The sequence below is a fragment of the Lagenorhynchus albirostris genome, chromosome 18 (assembly GCF_949774975.1).
Source record: "Lagenorhynchus albirostris chromosome 18, mLagAlb1.1, whole genome shotgun sequence".
In the NCBI taxonomy this organism is placed as follows: domain Eukaryota; kingdom Metazoa; phylum Chordata; class Mammalia; order Artiodactyla; family Delphinidae; genus Lagenorhynchus; species Lagenorhynchus albirostris.
In genome coordinates this window covers 830,652-853,050 of record NC_083112.1, presented here as the reverse complement: position 1 = coordinate 853,050, position 22,399 = coordinate 830,652, and the positions used below count along the sequence as shown (strand labels likewise).

The 22,399-nt window shown below is 49.9% G+C and overlaps 1 protein-coding gene across 1 annotated transcript; it reads left to right on the top strand.

Moving 5' to 3' along the window:
• The first annotated feature begins 5,104 nt into the window (after positions 1 to 5,104).
• GJA3 (gap junction protein alpha 3) lies at positions 5,105 to 17,285 on the top strand. Its single transcript, XM_060129113.1, has 2 exons — positions 5,105 to 5,193; positions 16,036 to 17,285. The coding sequence occupies exon 2, from the start codon at positions 16,053 to 16,055 to the stop codon at positions 17,283 to 17,285; it is 1,233 nt and encodes a 410-aa protein (XP_059985096.1). The 5' UTR covers positions 5,105 to 5,193; positions 16,036 to 16,052.
• Positions 17,286 to 22,399: the final 5,114 nt, after the last annotated feature.

Sequence of the window (22,399 nt, the reverse complement as noted above, 5' to 3'; positions counted from 1 at the left end):
TAACTCTTGGCAGCTACAAACCACTTACGAGCACGTTGTTCCTACATATCAAGTAAAATGACTCTTGAATAGGCAGGAAGGCAAGTCTGCCCTGTTAGGAGGGGACATTGAGCTCCTGGTCCCGGTTCCTCAAGTGCAAGTCCACAGGTCGGCGCTTGGGCCGCACGTGCACAGGCAAGTCCTTCCGCCGCTGCCCTGCTGGTGACATGGGGGCCGCGCAGAGGGGCTCAGAGGAGAAAGAGGACACAATTCATGCCATAGGAGCTCCGTTCCCATTTCTGCCTGTTTATTCTCTGCCAAAGCAAGTCCCTGATCCCTTGGGGACTGATACTTTTGTAAATTACAGTGTAAACGTCACAGCAATGTTAAATTTCTAGAAAGATCTCCAAGTAATAACAATGAGAGCCCTTTGGGGAGCTGGGTGCGGCGGCTACATACCAGGCACTGTATTCGATTGCTTCACACACTGGGTCACCTGGATTCATCTTCAACATGATCCCACGTAGATAATCCCCATTTCGTGCCCTCTGGGGCACATGACGCTTGCCGAGTGCTGGGGAGCCGATGAGGGTCAGATCTGTGATCTGGACTCAGACACCCTCTCAGTTATCTGAAGAATATACGTGCTGCCTGTCTGATCAGCGCTGCTGAGGGCAGGGACTCTGTCCGCAGGAGTTAGCTGGGGGTGGGGGTCTTGCCTGGCCCCCCTCTGCTCATGACCATCACAGGTGGCGGGGGAGTGCGGGGTGGAGGGCGGTGCCGGGAAGAGCCATCCTCGCTGGGGAAGCGGGCGAGGGAAAGAAGAAATGGTACGTTAGACAAAAGCACGATTAAAATGAGGGGGTTGGAAAAGGTAACTGAGAAGCAGATGTAGCCAGGAGAAGCCAAGAAGAAAACGAGTAGATAAACAATTAAACAGGTAATCAATGAAAACAGCCTGTTTCATCAACACCCCAGCGGCAGGAGGGCGGAGCTCGGCCCCGGGGTTGCGCGGCCCTGTCTGTCCGTCTCCAGGAGCAGAGGCTGCCGTCAGGAAGTGGCTCAGGAGGCCCAGGGCAGCCCGGTCCTCTTCTGGCTCTTCTTATTCAGTGCCGTGGACACTCCGGCTCAGAGAACCCCAGGTTCCAGCAGGTACCGGAGCCTTCTCCTCCTTCATGTACGGAAGACGGCTCAGATGTCCTCTTGACAAATTCCAAAAGTCAACCAGGTCATCAAGTAGGTTTTATTTAACGCGTTGACACACAGTGCTGGTATCCAGCCTTAATTGGATCTGAACTCATCCCTCCCTTCCAGAAGGCTGTCCTCATCACCTCAGCACAGGTGCAGTCCCTGCCAGGTGCTCAGGCAGGCGTTACCCCCTCCTGCCTCGAGCACCTGACCCTACTGGACCTCCAGCACTGGGAACCACCCACTTCTTGACAACTCCCGTAGGGCACTTGTAATGGATCGAAGCAAAAGCCATTCTCCAGTAACTTTTGTCCATAGGTCATAGTTGTCCCTTTGGAGAACACACAAAACAAGCCTAACCTTTCTAACCAAAACATATACATACACTACTGGTTAAGAGCAAGGGCTTGGGGGCTAGCAGGCTCATATGAATGTCCTGGCTCTGCCACTTACTAGCTGTGTGACCTTGGGCAAGTTAATTAACCTCTCTGAGCCTCCATTTCTTCATTGGAAAACCGGGGAGCCTGTGAACCTCACAGCGTTGCTGTGAGAATTTCTCTTATTGAAGTGTAATTGACATAGCATTTTATTACTTTCAGGCGTAGAATGTAATGATTCCATATTTGCATATATTGCAAAATGATCACCACAGTAAGTCCAGTTAACATCCGTCACCACATGTAACATTGTACCTTGGTATCTGCAGGGGATTGGTTCCTTGAGGCCCCAAGGCTACCAGAATATGCAAATGCTCAAGTTCCTTTTACCAAAGGGCATAGTAATTGCATATAACCTATGCATACCCTCCCGTATACTTTAAATCATCTCTAGATTACGGTACTTTTTTTTTTTTTTTTTTTTTTGCGGTACGCGGGCCTCTCACTGCTGTGGCCTCTCCCGTTGCGGAGCACAGGCTCCGGATGCGCAGGCTCAGCAGCCCTGGCTCACGGGCCCAGCCGCTCCACGGCATGTGGGATCTTCCCGGACCGGGGCACGAACCCGTGTCCCCTGCATCGGCAGGCGGACTCTCAACTACTGCGCCACCAGGGAAGCCCGGATGGTGTCTTTTGATGCATAAAATGTTTACTTTTCATCAAGTCCAATTTTTCTACAGTATTTTTCTTTTTGTTCCTGTCCCTTTGGTGTCACATCTAAAAAACTATTGCCAAATCCAATGTTGTGAAGCTTTAGCCCTATGTTTCCTTCTTAGAGTGTTATTGTTTTAGCTCTTGCTTTTAGGTCTTTGATGCACTTTGAGTTAATTTTGTATATGGTGTCTGGTAAGGTTGTAATGTCGTTCTTTAGCATGTGGATATCTCGTTTTCCTGGCACCATTTCTCAAAAGGACGGTCCTTTCCCCGTTGAATGGCCTCAGCACCATGTAAAAAATGTTTATTTGTGAATTAATAGTTTGTATTTCAGAACGGGGTGCAAATTCCCCCAGTGGGCAGAGTTGGGCCCAGAGCTCAGCGCAAGGAATTCTTTGGCTGGAGGAAGTGGGACCATCTCACCTCCCCTAGCACCCAGCCACAGCCTTGAATGAGCAGATGTTTAATAAACAGTAGTAAAATTAATTTACAAAAGTACCACAGAAGATACATACACCTCACAAGTAACTAAAATACCATGCATCGCCAATTAGTATAAATAGGTGATGAACGAGTAATTTCCAACTAAATGGAAAAAGAAATCAGGTACCAATTTTTTAAGCACCTTAAACCTAGTTACTTAAAGAAAAGCACCATTAAATTCTGCTCTCCACGATTACGACAGGATTACTGTGTTTGCTCTGGGCCTCCGCCTTCAAGAAGGACGTCTATATCCAACAAATATTTGTTGAACTTCCTTTGTATACAAAGTGCGGATTTATCCAGATTCTATACAGGCCCTGAAAGGTAGTTCCATCCCTGACCACCAGGAGGCAGCCGAGGCGAGCACATCTTCGTGACCGGTGGGAAGGACAAGGGCCGGTGGTGCCTCTGCGGGACCCACGCGCCAGGGGTTCCCCGCTCACAGAGCAGCAGTGCGCTCCGGGCTCTCGTCTCTGCACACTTTTCTGAGCTGGAAATGTGGTCGAATATGGAAATGGGACCTATCAGTTGAGAATTCGGCTCTAAGCAGTTTGGCGCGCACGCGCGTGCACACGTGTGTATATGTGTGTGTGTGCGCGTGTGTGTGTGATATATGCATGTATGTACATATATATATATTTCCCTGAAGTTATCCTAAACACAATCTCTCTTGAAACCAAATGAGAAGCAGTCTTTACAACTAAAACTTAAACCACATGATTAACATCTTAGCTGTCTACCCAGAGTACGTACAATATGACACGTAAGGAAACCAGTGTCTTCTAGTCTTGCTAATCTTTACACAACATCACTGAACATTTTTATTGTGGTAAAATATGCATGCTATAAAATTTACCGTCTTAACCATTTAATTGTGCAGTTCCGTGTCTTAGTACATTCGCGTTGTTCTGCAATCGCCTCCGTAACCTCATATAAGTGGAATTGTACGGTGTTCGTCTATTCGTGACCAGCTTATTTCACTTAACATGATGTCCTCGAGGGTCACGTGTTGCAGCCTGTATCAGAATTTCCTTCCTTTTTCCCGGTGGATAATATCTCATTGTACATATAAGCACATTTTTTTAGCTATTCATGGAGCTGTTTCCACCTTTTGGCGATTGTAAATAATGCTGCTATGCATATGCGTACAAACATTTGATTGACACAATATCATTTTAAATCGGCATTTTTAATGAAAAGTTTTAAATTATTGCAATATTGTATTTCCACTTTTTATCCTCGGAATACCAATAATAGTGTTTGTTTAAGAGACTAAGTATTAAGAACTTTCAGTTCTTCTGAGATCAAGAAAAGATAAAACTATTCTTGCACTTCTCAGAGAGAGTTAAAAATCGAGAAAAATATCTGAAGACCTTCTCTAGTAATATTCCCCAATTAAAAAACAAAACCTAAAAACCTAAGTCCACATAACCACCACCTACTACACACAAACACGTCCGAGTTCTACAAGGTGAAGGTGCTGTAGACATGCCTCTGGCAGCTTAACTTTCCTTCTCCGTGGGAGAACCTGAAGTTCAGACCTCAACTGAACAGGCAAATTCTGCGGGGCAAGCAGATGGCTCATCAGACAGATCCGAGCGCTAATAAAGGCTCCGTGCGGCTTTGAAAACAACCAGAGCCTCGAATTTCGCCGCCTTCCTGCCCCACTGCCGCCGCTCACTCGGGACTGGTGAGAGCGGCCGACCCCTCCAGTCACCCAACATTTACTACACCTCCTCCCGGGCCGCCCGCGGGACGCGGGCGCAGAGCAGCGCAGGCCGCACGCAGCGTAGACGCGGCCGCCCCCTGGCCCCCCGCAGGGCAAGGCGCCTCCCCAGGAATCCCGGGGCCCTCGACTGAATTCAGCTTGTCTGACTTGAGCCAGGCTCGCCGCGCTATTTAGAGACCCCCGCACAACGTGGCCGCAGCGGCCGCGGAACACGCACCCCGGGCGGAAGCCGGCCCCGCGCGGCGCCCCGCACTCCACGCCCCGCGCCCGCGCGCCTAGCACCCTCAGCGAGCAGGCGGGAGGTCCAGCCGCGGGGCAGGTGCGGGCGCGGGGCGTGGAGTGCGGGGTGGAGCCAGGCGGAAGCGGGCTGTGGAAGGCGGGGTTCGGAATGTGGAAAGGGGCGCAGGACGCGGACTGGGGGGGGCGGCCGTGGAGCGGGGTGTGGGACGCGCGGTGAGGCGGTGGGATGTGGGATGGGGACGGAGGGGGGGCGCTGGGGGCGGCCGCAGGACGGGGCTGGGCCGGGCGAGGCGAGGCGGGGCGGAGGCGAGGGGCGTGGCGCGGGGCCCGGGCGCGGGGCGCAGCGCGGGGCGCCGGGATGGCTCCGGGGCGGGGAGCCCGGGTGGCGCGGGGCGCACGCGTCGAGCCGCGCGCACGGGACGGCGGTGTCCGGCAGAGCGGCCCGAGCCCTGCCCGCGGGAGGAGCGCACCGGGTTGGCGCGGCGGGTAAGCGCGGGCTGCTGGGAATTCCCTCGGGAATCTGGGGGGCGTTTGGGGGCAGCGGGAACGGACAGCGGGGCTCGGGCACTTCCTGGAGGCTTTCGGAGCCACTGCCACCCGTCTGCTCCTGGAGAGCTCGGCGGAGCGATGGCTTCCTGGGTGGGCGGCTGGAGGCGGCTTCAGGCCTCTTCCTGGGTTTTTCCCCTGAGGGGGAGCGGGACCTGCCCTAGAAGTTCAGGTCCAGGGTCTGAAGGACCCTGTGGACGCTGGGCCGCTGCCGGCCTCGCCACGCTCCCTGCGGGGTGCGCGCTGCTGTTCCCGAAGGTCTTGCCTCGCCTGCGTTCTTTTAAGAAACTCTCAAAGTTTTTAAGGAAAGACTTTGGCTCTAAGTGCCAAGATCTCATTTCTTGCCGGATGTGCGCGTGGTGGTGCGTTTAAGTAGAATTTGCAGAGAGTGGAAAGATCCCTTATCTGCGCCCTGCCGGAGCCCCTTTGGGGCTGTGCTGACAGCCGTCGCGGTGAGGTCTGGTGAACAGAATCCGTCCTAGTGTGCAGACCTCTCGGTTCAGAGTATTTGTGACAGGGACTTCAGCGACCAGGGGAGTCCTCCAGTTTTTGCTTTATCGAGATATCGCCCAGATGTACCATTTAAAAATGGTTGTATACAAACAGCCGGGATGCGAACAGCTTTGGTTTTTATCACCCAGGAATTCAGAATGATGATTTATGACATGTGCTTCACTTCACTGGCAGGCCATCAATGTGGTGTGAAATGTATTGCAAATCAGACATTAAAAGATTAAAGAGGAAAAAGGACTTTTCCCCGAAGGTCAGTATATTCAAAGTAAGCATCAGCTAGTCGATCTGGCAAGGGTTCCACTGCTTCAGCAGTTTGGTTCTTGTTGAGATAAGCATCTAATGAGGGCAGTGCACGTGACTGTCGTGTAAAGTAATTCACAGAAACTTTACAACTGTAACTAATTCGACAGTGCTGTTCATGTCGACCAGCAAATGCTAACGGGCTTAAAGCTGTCTTATAATAATGGCGTGTAACAGAATTTCATTGTTTGCCAATGAGAAAAAGAATTTTGACATAATTTCCCTGAATGTTGCTTATATTTTGTGTTCATTTTCTTAACTAAGATAACTTTTACACTACACATTTGAGACTTCAAAATAATTATATGTATTTATCACAACCATGTTACACAGTCTCACACATGTAGAGAATTTAAACCATAATTCGCCTTTCACCTGTTACCATTGCTTGAACAAGTAACAGAATAAATAGGATACACATGCCTTTAGGATTGTACCTCAGTATCGCACATAAATACATCAGTAAACACATAGTTTTTGTAATGTATTAAAATATTATTGGGACACTCTAGACAGTGGGAAGGCCTTTGAGAAGCACTTCACTCTGTACAGAAGGCCTGGTTCCCAGGGTCTGTGTGTGAAGAAAGACAGCCAAACTCAGTTGCCATCTCAATATACCATCTCCTTCTCCCCCGACTGTATCAGCCCCCGCCCCTCCCCAATCAGGGCCATTACCAGTACTTTGTAACACGTGTCATATTACATTTTGACCAGTTTTTTACAAGCCTGCCTCTCCCATACACTGAGGGGATGGATGGGATCTGAATTATTCTGGTAATCCTAGTCCCACACACGTAATAAGCGTTTGATAAACGTTTACTAACTTGAAGAGGGAAAATATCCAATACATGTGACCCTAAACAGCACACACGTGTCTCTAAAAACAGTATGTTTATATGGGGATATATGTATACATGTAGCTGATTCACTTTGTTATACAGCAGAAACTAAACACGACATTGTAAAGCAATTATACTCCAATAAAGATGTTAAAAAAAAACCAGGACGTTTTTGCAATTTCAATGTAATTCTTAAAAGCAATAAAATAGCGAGAGATTCTCATCTTAATTTTCATTCTTACAGTGGTGGAAAATTCATCATGATAGATAGGTTAGTACTCTACAGCTTGCTTTTTAGTATCTGCATCTTCAAAGTTGTGACTTAATAATGGTTGATGTAAGGGTTTCTGCATTCTTACATTTTCTTTAATTTGAAAATTTGTGGTTTGCTTTAAGTTTCCTGTTAACAAACTAAATGACACTAAATGTAAAAATCACTTAAGTTTTTTCATTCAGATCACCTGATTAGCTCCATGAATGCTCAGCTATTCATGAAACTCCATTTCCCATTAGCTTTAAAATGAATCTTTTATTCTAGAACAGGGAAGAGATTTCTGGTTTATACCAATAGAAATAAATTTGAATAAGGAAATTCAAATTCTATTTATACTATAGAAATTATTATTTCTGCAAAAAGTAGAAAACATTTTGACAGATGTAATTTGTGTCTGTAATATAAATGGAATAATAAAATGCCATAAGGCTGTCGAAATGTAACATGACGTTACATGTGACCCTAAACAGCACACACGTGTCTCTAAAAACAGTATGTTTTTGCAAGAGTGAAGATAATACCGGAATTTGCTTTAAAATGATAATTCCAGTTTATATGATGAAGTAACTGGCTGTTACTAGCACATCAATAATATTTAACAATTGTAGATACTCTGGACTGGAAGAAAAAAGCAAAAGCTTAAAATGTGCTCTAACCCGTGTCTCTCCACATATGTCTTAAAGTGTGGCAGAAACAACTCAAAAGGCAAGTGTTGTAATCTGGACAGTCTGCCTGCTGCTTAATCCCGTGAAGTCATGTGGAAGGGGACCCAGAGTAGACAGTCAGGGGTTTTCGTGCCAACTTCAGCACTGTGCACTGTGCAACCTCAAGCAAATCCTAGAACCCTCTCTGGGCCTCCATTCCCAATCTGAAATGAGGAGGGTACTGGGGCCACTTCTAAGGTTCTTTCAGCTCTAAAATGCTATGACTCTATATTCCTTCCATGGATTATGAGTAAGAGTCCTGAAAGGTGTCATTGGGATTTGTACAGGGAAGTTACCTTTTAACTGCATTTATGAAGTCAGGGTTTGGTGTAGTATTGAGACTTCCCGACCTCGTGTTTCAGACACGATGAGCTATTCAGAGCGCTTGTAGCTATTGTACCCCTATAATTTTCTTGATTGTTTTTTACTCTTGGCCCAAACCAGCCTTCAGAGAGTGATGCATTAAGTTAAGGGCAATGACTTTTTTTTCATTATTCAGTTATTAAAACCTTAGGGCTGATGTTGAAGTACATTAAAATTAACACATCACTGAAATGTCTAAATAAAATGTTCGGATAAGTGAAAAACTCTAATGGTATTCCTAGGTCTTTCCCGGAGGTCATTGTAGGAACGTATAATGCTGTTTAATAATGGGCAGAAAAACTAGAGGAGCCTGCAGGGTGGTGGGGCAGGGAAGCTATTTGGAGGGTTTAAAGAGGGAGCCCTGCGTGGCATGAATCGTCTTGGAAGACAGTCATGTTTCTAATTCCACTCCAGACTACCTACATTTTCTGTCAACTGAACTGAAGCTGGGCCAGCTGGTAAATTTCTAGCTTAATATTAGAACTCTAATTGTGGAACTGTGATGTGATACTGATATCTGGAGGGAATATTTATTTTATTCAAGTATTTTGAGAGGAAATACTGTGGATTAAAAACTTAAGTGTACTTTTAATTTTGCCATTGTTGATATACAACATTAAAGGCATTTGTTCTTAAACTAACACAGTTGTTTAAATTGCTTCTAATTTAAAATTAGCTCTCACTAAGCTTGCAAGTGACAGAAGGTCAAAACCAAAGACTGATGAGTACTTCCCTCTGACTAAAGATCAAAGTGTTACCCATATTTACCTTAGCCAAATAAAGACTTAGGAGCATGTGAGTTTTTGAATATTCATAAATGATTAAAATCCCCACATGAAAGAGAAAAATATGAGGATAATAATAATACATGGATGGCAGGAACTATTAAAAGTGCTTTCCATACATTCTTATTTAATAACTAAGATAATTAAATTAAAATATTATTTTAAAACAATTTTATGTTTCTGGAGATTTATTCTCTGCCAATAAAATATATAATCCTAGAAGTGCTTTAGAATTATTAATAAAGAAGTTGAAAGTTAGTGTATTATAATTTCACTAAGTCAGTTGTTTCTGGATGAGAGTGATGTTTCCTTCCAGAGATTTACATTATTGAAAAGTTGAATTTCCACTTAAAATTAGGAAGGAAAACCCCTGGAACTATATAATAATGAATACTTTTATACTAAGGTAAAGGATACTCTTAAATTGTATGTATGCCATTTATAAAACTACCAGTAAACACTGAAATCTTCATTATCTATTTAAAAGGTCCACAGGAATTTTTGACAGATGTATTCTGTGTACTGTGAATATAGCGTGCATGGTACGACATTGAAAAAAATAAACTCTCGTTCTGTTTCAAGATATCAAAGTTGGTTCTTTAATAAAAGAGAAACTTCTAGCAAGACTAATATTTTAAGTCTCAAACAATATTTGGAACCAAACAAAGGAATCTAACTACAGATACCATAGGGTTTTAAAATCATAGGAAAATACCATGAACAATTTTATGCCAATAAATTTGAAATTTAAATGAAATGGAAAATTCTCCAAAAGATGTAAACGATCAAAAATCACTTAAGAAGGGCTTCCCTGGTGACACAGTGGTTGAGAGTCCGCCTGCCGATGTAGGGGACACGGGTTCGTGCCCTGGTCTGGGAAGATCCCACATGCCGCGGAGCCGCTGGGCCCGTGAGCCATGGCTGCTGAGCCTGCGCGTCCGGAGCCTGTGCTCCGCGATGGGAGAGGCCACAACAGTGAGAGGCCCACACACCGCAAAATAAATAAATAAATAAATAAAGTCATGACCGGTAAGGTGTTCCACCATCTAAAAATCACCATAGATGCAGGGCGGAAAAAAAGTATTCCACTAAATCCATACTTGTTCATGATTTAGAAAACAAAAGACTGAAGGAAAATTTCTTTGCCAGATACAAGTTGAAACATCACGCTCCGTGATAAAACTTCAGAAGCATTCATTTTAAGGCAGAAACAAGGAAAGATGTCACCACGTCCACATTGTACCAGAAGTCCAGGCCAGTGCAAGAAGGCAAGAAAAAAAAATAACAGGGATTCGAACGAGACTTCTCTCCTTCATGGCAGACAGTATGATCGTGTGTCTTTCACAGAAAATCCAAAGGAGTCTCCTGACTTGTTGCAACTAGGAGGGGCTTTCTAACAGGTCTCTGGATACAAGATCAATATATAGAAATAAGATTCCTAGGTAGCAATAATAACTACTCAGAAATTATAATGAAAACAACTATTTAGAACGAAGAATTAGAACAACCACAAAGCTACCTGGGAATAAATCTAACAAAAGGTGTATAAGACCTTTCGGGACAGCGTCCAACAGCATAAAGATGCCCTCCGTGGAACAGTTGTGTTTAGTGGTGGGGGCCCTACATTGTAAAGAGGTAGATTTGATTCATCTGTGAATCCTATGCAATTCCAATCAAAACGGTGTCCAGATTTTTGTGGAACTTGACAAGCTCTGCCTAAATTTCATATGGAAGAAATAAAAGGCCAAAAATTGTTGAGACAAGTATGAAGAACAAAGCCGAGGACTTGTCCTGCCAGGTGTCAAATGTGTCTGCAGCCATTGCCACTGGGTGTCCTGCTGGTCGCTGAGATCGGTCCTTCTCTTCCGGAGAACAAGTGTCCCGTGTTATTCAGTCTGACACTTCGGAGGTTCAGCTTTTTCCTCTTTCATGCTTGTCTCTGTGGTTGAACTTTTCCACGTTGCTGTGGCCCTGAATAGGGCCGACTCTTACTCTTGGGAGTTTGGACAGAGCTACATGTTGGGGTCACCTCCCCAGAGTAGAAGAAGAGTGAGTCTTCTGTTACGTTGACACGTTTATTTTGAGTTCTGTTTCCTCTTTGCGCTCTGTTCCGACGTGACCCTGTGCGTGCTCTGCCCCGCCCCCGTGCTCCTCTGGCTCTACGCGAACACCGCGTGCTCCTCTATTCCGTCCTCACGACGTGTCTCCTTCCTGGCCTTCTTCCCCTGTCGCCCCTCCTTCGGCACTCACTCCAAGATCACCGCCCTCTCCCCAAGGCCCTTCTTTCTGAGCAACTCTCGCAGGGTCCTGTCCCCTCGGGGTGGCCGAGTGAACGTCCGCCCTGTGGCCCCCGCCCCGCCCCCCTGACCGCCCGCCGCACCTTTGCCACGGCCACCGGGACGACGCTCCGGCCTGGAAAGGCGCTCCTTCTCCCTCATGCTTCCCGAAGCCGCACCGCCTGATCCCGCGGCCAACCCCCCTCTTCCCTGGGTACATGATTTCACACAGATGTCCTTGTTCTCTGAGACCCTCTTCGCTTGCATCACTGCCCGTTTTCCTGACTTCCGTCTCCACACACAGATTTCAGAAGCAGGTGTGTTTACTTCTACTGTGTCCAACGGAACCTGTGGCCCAGAGTTGGGCAGCAGGCTGCCACTGAGCAAATAACCATTGATGGACCGGGAGGGAGAATAACATGACCTCAAGCCCAAGGGGAAACATATAATTTGGAAGGAAAACACAACCATTGGAAGAATGAGAAAGCGGCCACGTAAACTTTGAGACATAAGATCTTCTTTGTTCTGCGATAGTGTCAGAATGAAATTTTTCCTTGAGATAAAAATAGAAAACAATCAAATGGCATCCCATGAAGATAATTAACGTCCCACCTCCGTGTGAGCTCAGTGGTGTGACAGCGCTGGGCCCTGGGGCCTGTGGGCGGCTCTAGCTTCGTCCTGAGATGGCCCTGCGCCTGGATGGTGCGTTTCCTCTGCCGACTCCTCTCAGGACGGCCCACTCTGGCCTCAGCAGGGCGTGGAGTCCGTCTGTCGTCCGTTTCCGCAGCCGACTCCTCTCAGGACGGCCCACTCTGGCCTCAGCAGGGCGTGGAGTCTGTCGTCCGTTTCTGTCCTTACTTGGCCCAGCAGGGCTTGCTGTTCTGAGGGTCTCATCCTCTGCTGTTATTTTGTTCCTTAATTGACGTTAGGGATGCGTGGTACTGACAACACACCCCGAGGCCCCTGTGTGCCGTCTGGAGAGACAGGCTGAGGAGCCTCGGAGGCTCCCGTGTGGATCCGACCGGGCCCCGTGTTGCCGGTCTCCCAAAAGATACTCAACCCTTTGGTTAACTTTTTAATTCATTCATTCATGCATTTTCCACAGCAAGACCAAAGCTTCAAAGTGTGGTAGGAAGGCCGGGAGCAGGAGGAGACAGTCCGGCCCCTGCGCACCTGGGGCCCCACTGTGGGGGGAGAACGTAGCCCAGGGCAAGCCCTGCGTCCTCCGTGACGGCCACTGTTGGGCCAGTGGTGCAACACGTATTGTGCTCGTCCTTTGCGTGTTTATTAGGGACACAATTTAAGAGATCTAAGGTTACAGACCATAATGAGAGAACAATGAGAAAGGAATTGGCAGACTTTTTCCAAAACCAGAACGTCAGAAAATGAAAGTCATGGTCATTAATCTTTTATGATGATAAATGTGATAAGTTGTAATGGGAAATGCAAACAAATATGAAAAGAACAGAAAATTGCCCAGTTCTCAGAAACCCTGCAGCTAACATTGCAGTATCATCCCTGCCCTTCCTTTTCCTATCTGCACGTACAAATGTTTGCAAAATCTAATGAATACCTTACATTTTGGGAGTTATGAATGAACCGTGGCTTTTCATTTATGCCTGGCCTTATTTTATAAAGATTTTAAGATAGCATATCAGTTGGGAATTGTTTTGTGTGCAGGCGACAGAAAATCTGACAAGCAAATAGGGTTCCTCCTCTCCCGTGAGTCTGGAGGTGGCAGCTGGGGTCAATTCAGCAGGTCCACAGTGTCACAGCAGGGGCCTGGGGACTTTTTTGATGGTTCCCTCACGCTTATGACACATGGTTGCAAGATGGCTGCCCAGCTCCAGGCATCACATCTGTACTCAATGTGGAAAGAAGGGAGAAGGGACAGCATGAGTAGCATCTGCCCTTTTATTAGATATCAAAAGCTTTCCTAGAGGTTCCCCAGCTGACTTCTTACACATCATTGGATAGAACTGCCTTTTATAGTCACTGCCAGCCACACAAGGAGATGGGAAAGCAAGAATTCCCTTCCTGGTCATGTTAGAGAAGAGTAGCACTGCGCATGGCAGCTGGGTCGCCAGACCATGATGTCGCCGTGGACAGACAGCTGCTCTTCTTCATTTAACTGTTCGTCTCTCAGGGGACGCTTCGTTCCCAAGTGTTCCTTCTTATCGGCAGTGTTACAGTAAACATCCATGTGCACCACTTATCAAAGGCTCTGATTAGCTCCTTAGTGTGACGTCCTGGAAGTAGAATTGTGGGTCAGGGTGTCATCACCTCCACAGCTCTTCACACGTGAGACGAAGCTCCTTCCCAGGAAAGCCTCCCAGCCTGTGCTGCCACTCAGTGCAGGGGATGGGTGCTGCCCCCGGGGACACAGTCTCACTCGCGCGGGGACACAGGCTCTCCGCCGGGGACACATGCTCACGGGTGCCGTCGTGGACTTAGTGAGCCTTGGAAGCTGCCAGATGCCCGCTGGGTTTGCAGGTGGTAACCGCCTTCTGTAGGCTGCACTTGGGGGTCGTGGTGCAGCTTTAAGGCACATTGTTTGAAAGTGTTTTGCGGCCCCTGGACCCAAGGGCTCTGGAGAGGCTGGGCCGCCGCCCCTCCTCCCTCTGACTGACTGAACAGGCCCATCGATAGCCCGTGTCTCTCGGCAGAGGGCGTTTGGGGTGGGATGGTTCGTTCCTGTGTCTGGTTTCCTAATAAAAGGGCAGATGCCGTGGGTGCTGCCCCCCTCCCACGCGCACACACACACACTGCGGGACATTTCGCCTCCCTGGCCCCGCAGGCAGATGCCAGCAACACTCTCCAGTCTCCAGGTCCCCTCCCTCTGGGCGCTGGGTGTGTGGACCTGCTGCCCTCGGTCTGGGACATCCCTCCGACGGCTCCCCAGCGAGGATGACCTGCACCTGCTCATCCCGAGGGAGGCAGGAGAAGGACCGAATGGCCCACAGTGTTCAGCTGGTGAGGCCCTGAGTGCCCTGTGCCCAACCCCTCTGCCTGCAGGTGTCGGACAAAGGTCCATGGCCTCAGAACTGGAACCAAAGGGGAAGGCCACGGGTGGTCAGGACCGTCCAGGAGGTTTTCTGTGGAGGCCTGAGGCCACGCCGCCGGGGGCCCTCTGAGGCCAGGCGTGGTTGGGGAGGGCGGCAGACCCGCGGGCGCAGCCTGACGAGGACGAAGGGCCAGCGCGGCCCCACGGTGGCCTAAGTGTGGATGTCAGCAGGCCGGGCCCCGCCCCCCGGCCAAGCTTTAAGGTGAAGAAACAGCGGGTGCGGAAGCTCGAATGAAGCGCTGGGGGCACAGCGAGCTCGTCCTGCCCGGATAGGCTGGCGGGCAGCAGGGGGAGGGCGCAGCAGGGGGAGGGGGGCGGCAGGGGGAGGGCGGCAGGGGGAGGGGGCGGCAGGGGGGGCTGGGGGAGGGGGGCGGCAGGGGGAGGGCGGCAGGGGGAGGGGGCGGCAGGGGGAGGGGGGCTGGGGTGAGGCGGTGCTGTCCAGGCCCAGATGGGCAGCTGCAGTGTCTGCGTGAGAGTCAGGTTTAACCCAGAAAGTGCCGGACACCTGACTTCCTTCACGTTCAGTAAGTTAAGTCTCTAAATTGAAACATTTTACTCTCTGAGAACAAGCAAAATAGAACAGGTGGCAGTCACAGTCAGGGGCAGGTGGGCTGGTGGGGTCTGAGAAGAGTAAGATGTCGTGAAAGATCTCAAACAACCAAAACAGAGTTGGACATTTGGTCTAAAGAGAGCTAACATTTCTCTGTTTCTTTAGGTCACAGTAAAGTTTTGTATTTTGCCTCAGAACCAACTCATAAACATCAATATTTTTAAACATTTTAAAATTCAATGTGAGAAGAGTTGTCTTTGGTTCCACTGGAGGGCCGTGAGTGTGTATATATGTGTGTGTGCATGTGTGTGTGTGTGTGTGTGTGCATGCGTGTGTCTGTATCTGTGTGTGTGTGCATGCATGTGTGTCTGTGTGTCCATGAGGCTGGCAATGCCCTGCATCGGGGCATGGAGGCCCCCGGATTCCCCCTGCCGCCTCCCGTGGGGCAGTTGGCCACGTGCGCCCGGGTCCCGTCTTGCAAGGGGAGGCGGCATGGCTGGGCCTGCAGCGAGCTGACCGTTTGTGGAACATTTGCCTGGTGAGAAGGGAGGGGAGGGGAGGCAGTAGGTGGACACGGCAGGAGTTACAGCAGTGGCCTGGGAACCACGGCCGTCTGGGAAAATCACTCTGATTTCACATGAACAAAAAGGTCCGCTTAGGAATCCACCCAGCTGTGTGCAGAGCACCATGCCCCCCGAGAGCCGCTGGACTAGACCAGGACGGGAGTCGGGAGGCTGGGGAGAGGTCCCTCCCCTCAGGCACCTTTCCCAGTGTCCTCGGCTCTGAAGTGAGAGCGTTAGCAGCCTGCGGTCGTCTCCCTCACGCTGGCCCCTGTGCCGTGTAACTGCCGCCCGCTCAGGGCCACACGTGCTGTGGATGGCCACCAAACCCTGCTCGGTGGACAGCCGGGAGATATGCATGCACGTGTCTGCTACACACACCTGTGCGCGCACGTACACGCACACACCTTCCCGTGGAGAGTTCCCGCTGGTCGGCAGGAGCACGGCTCCCCATGACAGCAAATTCCGACGGCCCTCGGGGCCCAGGGCTGCCCGGGGCTGCACCCTCAGCTCACCTGGCGAGCCTGCCTAGTAACGAGCCTGTTCCCTTGCAGGTTAGCCATCCGAAGCGATGGGCGACTGGAGCTTCCTGGGGAGACTCCTAGAGAACGCCCAGGAGCACTCCACCGTGGTCGGCAAGGTCTGGCTGACCGTGCTGTTCATCTTCAGGATCCTGGTGCTGGGGGCCGCGGCCGAGGAGGTGTGGGGGGACGAGCAGTCGGACTTCACGTGCAACACGCAGCAGCCGGGCTGCGAGAACGTGTGCTACGACCGCGCCTTCCCCATCTCGCACGTGCGCTTCTGGGTGCTGCAGATCATCTTCGTGTCCACGCCCACCCTCATCTACCTGGGCCACGTGCTGCACCTGGTGCGCATGGAGGAGAAGAGGAAGGAGCGGGAGGAAGAGCGGCTGAAGGCCGACGGCCCGCCCCTCGGGCAGGACAGGCCCCCGGTGCGCGACGACCGGGGCAAGGTCCGCCTGGCCGGCGCCCTGCTCCGCACCTACGTCTTCAACATCATCTTCAAGACGCTGTTCGAGGTGGGCTTCATCGCCGGGCAGTACTTCCTGTACGGCTTCCAGCTGAAGCCGCTGTACCGCTGTGACCGGTGGCCCTGCCCGAACACGGTGGACTGCTTCATCTCGCGGCCCACGGAGAAGACCATCTTCATCCTCTTCATGCTGGCCGTGGCCTGCGTGTCCCTCTTGCTCAACATGCTGGAGATCTACCACCTGGGCTGGAAGAAGCTGAAACAGGGCATGACCGACCCTTACCGCCCGGACACTCCCGGCTCCAGCGTGAGGGCCGCAAAGCCTGCGTGTGAGCGGCCCCTCCTGCTGCCCTCCCACTCCAACCCACCCGCCCTCACCATCGGGTTCCCGCCCTCCTACGCGCCCTCGGCCTCTTCCCTGGGGCAGGCGTCGGCCCCAGGCTACCCCGAGCCCCCTCCGCCGGCAGCCCTGCCCGGGACCCCCGGCAAGGGCCACCCGGTCGGCTCCCCCGGCGGCCACCAGCACCTGCTCGCGACGGCGCCGAACTGGGCCGGCCGGGAGGCCGAGCAGCAGACTTCTGCCGGGAAGGCCTCCCCGCCGTTGTCCGCGCCCGCAGCCCCGAAGCCCCCGGCCGGCCCCCAGCAGCCCCCTCCGGAGGGCGGGGCGGGGAGCTCGGGCGACAGCGACGGGGAGGGGGCGGTGACTGCCGTGGAGCTGCACGCGCCCCCCGAGCTCCCCGCAGACCCCGGCCGGTCCAGCAAGGCCAGTAAGTCCAGCGGCGGCCGGGCCAGGGCCAGTGACTTGGCCATCTAGCGGTGGCCTAGCATCCAAGACCCAGGGGGCTCACACCGGCGGTGGAGCCTGGAGGCGGGAGGAGGGGGCGAGCGAGGGTCGGGCTCGTGTGTCAGTGCTTGCTGTTCCTAACGCTGGGAGGTAGTGGGGAGCGCGTCCGAGGCAGGGAGGGGGTGCAGGGGCGGGGCCGCCAGAGATTCTCCCAGCAGCCCCCGCGCCCAGCAGCCCGGCCGCCTCCGCAGGTGCTGCGGTCTCCGCGGGGCGCTGTTCTGTGGTGGGAAAGCAGGGGTGTCTGTGGCAGGCAATTCGGTTTTCCTTTCCTACGCCCCCATCCCCGCCCCGGAGCCTCTGGACGGCCCAGCAAGTCTAGATGCTCTTAGCCTTATCTCTGTGTGAGACTTTAACTTAGAGTTGAATTTCATTTGGGATATTTGCCAAACCGCACTAAAAAAAGATTTTGAGCAAGTCCATGTAGCGTCACTGAGTTTCTGAACCGGCATGTGAAGCCCAGGATATCAAGCCACACACTTCATGACGAGTGACAGGAAGCAGCCGCCCATCAGAGGCAGAGCCGCGGCAGGGGGAGAGCAGACCCTTGAGATAAGTCTGAACAGCAGAGGAAACTGAGTAAAAGTGTGGCCGGTATGCCTTAGGTATTTATTTTTTAAATGACATTTTGTGCTTTGATCTGAATCGTACAGGTAAGCCTATTTCCCCCACTTTCTATCTTTCAGGAGAAAAATGAAAGAAAATAAAAGTATTAAAATGGATACTGACCAAGAGAATGCAAATGTGTCCCATTACATACTAGTAAAGATTTGAACTTTATTTTGAAAGAAATTCTTTGACTTTATGAGTCGGCTAATTAATATGAAAATGGACCATAGAAAACAAAAGCAGGGGAAATCTTTAAGTGCGTTTCAAACGCTTGAAGTTGTGAAGTTTTTGAACGGGAGGTTAAAAGTTAACTACTGTTGCCAGAAAAATTATTTATACAGATGAATCCACGACCTACATTTTTTAACAGTACAAAATAAAACTCTTCCAGTTTCCTAACCATTCTTTGTGGGTAGCCTCTTTGCTTTCTAAGCATGAGTGACATTGTCGGGGTCTCCTGCCCGCGTGAGTGCATGTGCTGGTTGGGACGAGGGCCCCGTTTGGCGTCTACACAGATCCTGCGCTGACCGGGGAGGCTGGAAGATGACACAGGGGTCCCGTCGCTGTTTGTGTACAAGCCAGTGGACACTGGTGATGTTGAGCCTGGGCCTTGTCACACCTCACATCCTACCTCCTCTGCGGCTGGTCAGTTCTTGTCCCACAAAACTGCACCCTGCCCCACCTGATTCATCTTTTTGTGAATTACTGTAACTTCCTGATGATGTATTTGGGGCCAGACTCCACAGCAGACTGTTGTGTTTTTTCTTTTTAATTTTTTATTTATTTTTGGCTGCATTGGGTCTTCATTGCTGCACGTGGGCTTTGTCTAGTTGCGGCGAGAGGGGGCCACTCTTCGTTGCGGTGCGCGGGCTTCTCATCTCGGTGGCTTCTCTTGCTGTGGAGCATGGGCTCTAGGCATGCGGGCTTCAGTAGTTGTGGCTCGTGGGCTCAGTAGTTGTGGCTCGCGGGCTCTAGAGCACAGGCCCAGTAGTTGTGGTGCCCGGGCTTAGTTGCTCCGCGGCATGTGGGATCTTCTCGGACCAGGGCTCGAACCCGTGTCCCCTGCATTGGCAGGCGGATTCTTAACCAGTGCACCAGAGGGAAGCCCAGACTGTGTCTTATATCGTAAAGAGCGACCCACTGACAATCTGATGAAAAGATGACTGTGTGCAGCTGGCTGGTGACCGCCGGCTTGGAAATTAAAGGCTTTCCCAGCAGACTGATGGAGAGACTTCTCCAAGTGGCTATTTTCTCCATCTCCCCAGGCTGGTGCACAGGAGAGAAGGTAATTCCTCACCCACAGGGGATGCCTCAGGCCCCCGGCTGTGGGGCTGAGTTTTCCTGGGCGAAAAGGGCCACTAGAAAATCCAAATTTGAAAAGCTTTCTGATAAAAAAGCTTCAGCTGCTGTCGCAGTGACCAGACGGTGAAAGGACAGCTCACTGGGTGGCTGTGAATGTTCTCAGTACCCCAGGTTCCACCAGGACACATGTCAGGTGCAATCGTGACCCACGATGTGATTCTGAGTGGGGCTGGAGATGGAAGCGAGAACTGTAACGGTAGGGCCGCTCGGCGCCGGGTCGGGAGGGTAAAATTAGACGCTCCTACGTGAAAACCACTAATGGATACAGAAGCAAAATTTCGCAATTCCACGGTGCCTGTGGTATTTCTTCAGGTTAGTGTTTTGATTTCAGTTCGTGTAAAAAATGAAAGCATGTCTCACATTATGTTGCTATTTGGGGCGTCCGTGGCCCTGAAGGCCAGGGTCCTCCTCCCTCACAGGGACATGGCCAGGGAAACGGTTGCCTCTATTCAATCACTTTTAGCACTAATATGTGTGTTAAAAACAGAAACCATCGCCCCTGTGGTCAAGATTCCAGATGTATTTCTTCTGACTTGTTAATATTTGGAAATTTCACTGAAACTATTTTTCTCCCAATTTAATAGAAATTTTTTAAATCCCTAAGCTTATTTTTAAACTGAAATGCCATACCTATTACATTTACACACTCTGTTTCTTTAATCCACAGCGTACAAGACAATTATATTCTTCCACTCCTGTTTTTGGAAGCCCGGTCATCCGGCTGGCGCTGCACAACCTATAGTGGTTACAAAGTGTCAAGTATTACTACATTCACAGTGCCCAAATCCAGTGTTTAAAATCCTAAAACACTTCATACATCATCACTCACTTTCCCTTTTTTAAACTTCATTTTACTGAGTTGTTTTTCCCCATGAAATTAACAAAAAAGATACCTTAAGTTTAAAAAGAAAAGAGAAAGGCGAGAAGAGCCAGCCAGACGATTTCCGATATAGCCCAGCTTCTTTGATCTTTAAATAAGTGGCTAGATCATAGGTTTCTTGTACGAGAACACCTAGAATAAGAACTGTGAAGACAATTCAAACATCCTTTACAAAAATTAACCTGATGAGATTTAGGTCTCTTTTCTGTTTAGGCTTTTTTTTTCCCTTCTATTAACACTTTCTTTAATTCTTTAGTGTTACTGAATAAAGTGCTTTTTCTAAAATGCTTTCTTTTGAACTTATTCTTCTGATATTTGTAACATTGACTTATGGATCAATTTTTGGATCTCCACCAGAACAAAACTCTGCAGAGTACTGCATGACTTCAAAGGGTGAATCTTTTGTAAAGACCCTGCCACCCCACCCCTGCCTTCAGAGGGCACAGGGCATTCTCGGAATAACTTTTTAAAATAACATGCAGACATTGTACATTAAAGTCAGAAAATGTATTTCTCTTCCTAATTCCACATTACACTGCAAAGCTTCAGTTTATTCACTCTAAGATTTCTTACGGCCCCAAAGATTTTTTTTCCCCTTTGCATTATGGAATGCCATAGCAAGACTTTTTATGGTCAGTTAGGAAGTTAAATAACTCTAAAACAGTGAACTGTGCCTAGTACCATATATGTAAATGGTAACTTAGGTCATAATGTTTACAAAACTCTTACTAAAACTTTTTGTGCTATAACAGTATCTTTCATAGATTAAACTGTAACTGAAAATAAGCATTTTACCAGATAAGTAATTAAAACTGGCCTTAAATTTAAATCGCTAGTTCTGTAGTGAGTTAATTGTTTTTCCTTTTTTTAACTTTTGAAAACTTTTTTTTTGAGGTATAGTTGATGTCAATATTATATAAGTTTCAGTTGTACAACAAAGTGATTCACAATTTTTAAAAGTCCTACTCCATTTATAGTTATTATAGACCACAGACTGTATCCCCTGTGCTGTACAATATATTCTCGTTGCTTTTTTATTTTATACATAGCAGTTTGTACCTCCACACTGGTAACTACTAGTTTGTTCTCCATCTGTGAGTCTGTTCCTTTTTTGTTATAGTCACTAGTTTGTTGTATTTTTTAGATTCCACATTTTAGTGGAAACACACAGTATTCACCTTTCTCTGACTTACTTCACTCAGCATGATGCCCAAGAGATCTTTCCCCCAGCAAGGCTGGAGTTTGTGGTTCTTGGGGAAGACCCTTCTGTGTATAATTACACATAATTGTGTATTTGTAGCTCTGCTTTTATGACGCGGGGCGATACCTGTGTGTGTCTAATGGCAAGTTCTTGATCAGAAATGCAATATTCCCACTCACACTGCCCCCGCCTGGCAAACCCACTTCTGGATGGATGCAGGACACAGCATAACAACACCAAGACCAGCCCAGATGCTTCGAAGGCTCGAAAGAAACCCAAAATCAAAATGCAGCCCCCCCAGACAAGAATTGGCGGGAAGTTCCCATACTCTTCACTGGTTGTGACCATGGGTGCCAAAGCTGTCCCCATGGATAGTTTTGGGAAGGGGCTTGGCCCTGCGGACAGCGCGTCACCGGCGGTGCCAGGCCTGAGCTGCACGCACGGGGCTCCAGGGGCGCGTCCCGACCCGTCGCCACGGACACACGAGCGGCGCTCTGAGGGGAGGTGGCACCCATCGCCCCGGCCCCGCCAAGCATTCCCGGGGGCGGCCAAGCGCATGGGGGCGGCGAGGGGACTCTCCGCAGCCGAGGGGACTAGGGCCACGGGCAGGTGCCCAGGTGCGCGCTCTGCGGGCCCCTTTGGGGAAGACGACCCCAGGCCGCCACGCTGCAGGCCCCACTCAGCCAGGCCCAGGGTGACCCCGAAGTGGTCGGCAGGAAGTCAGGGCTTCTGCGCAGGCTCAGTGGTGCCGTCACGCGTCCTATAACTCGGAAGGTTCCCACTCCCCCAGCGCAGCCACCCTGCAGGGTGGGCAGGTCCAGCCCAGCCCAGGCTCGGCCTCGGTCACAGGAGCGGGTCTGCGCTCAGCACCGCTCCTTTCCAGCCCCATGACTTCGGGGAATTGGTTTCACCTCTCTGCCTTTATTGATGTTTTCTCATCCGAAAAAATGGAACTAAAGTTGTGGGGAGTAGACCAGAATGGACAGAAAATGCTACGTGTAACCCTGACCCACAGAAGCACCACACAAACCCGCC

What these genes read in the sequence shown, in the direction of transcription:
- GJA3 (XM_060129113.1), top strand. Translation starts at nt 16,053, where the DNA reads ATGGGCGACTGGAGCTTCCTGGGGAGACTCCTAGAGAACGCCCAGGAG.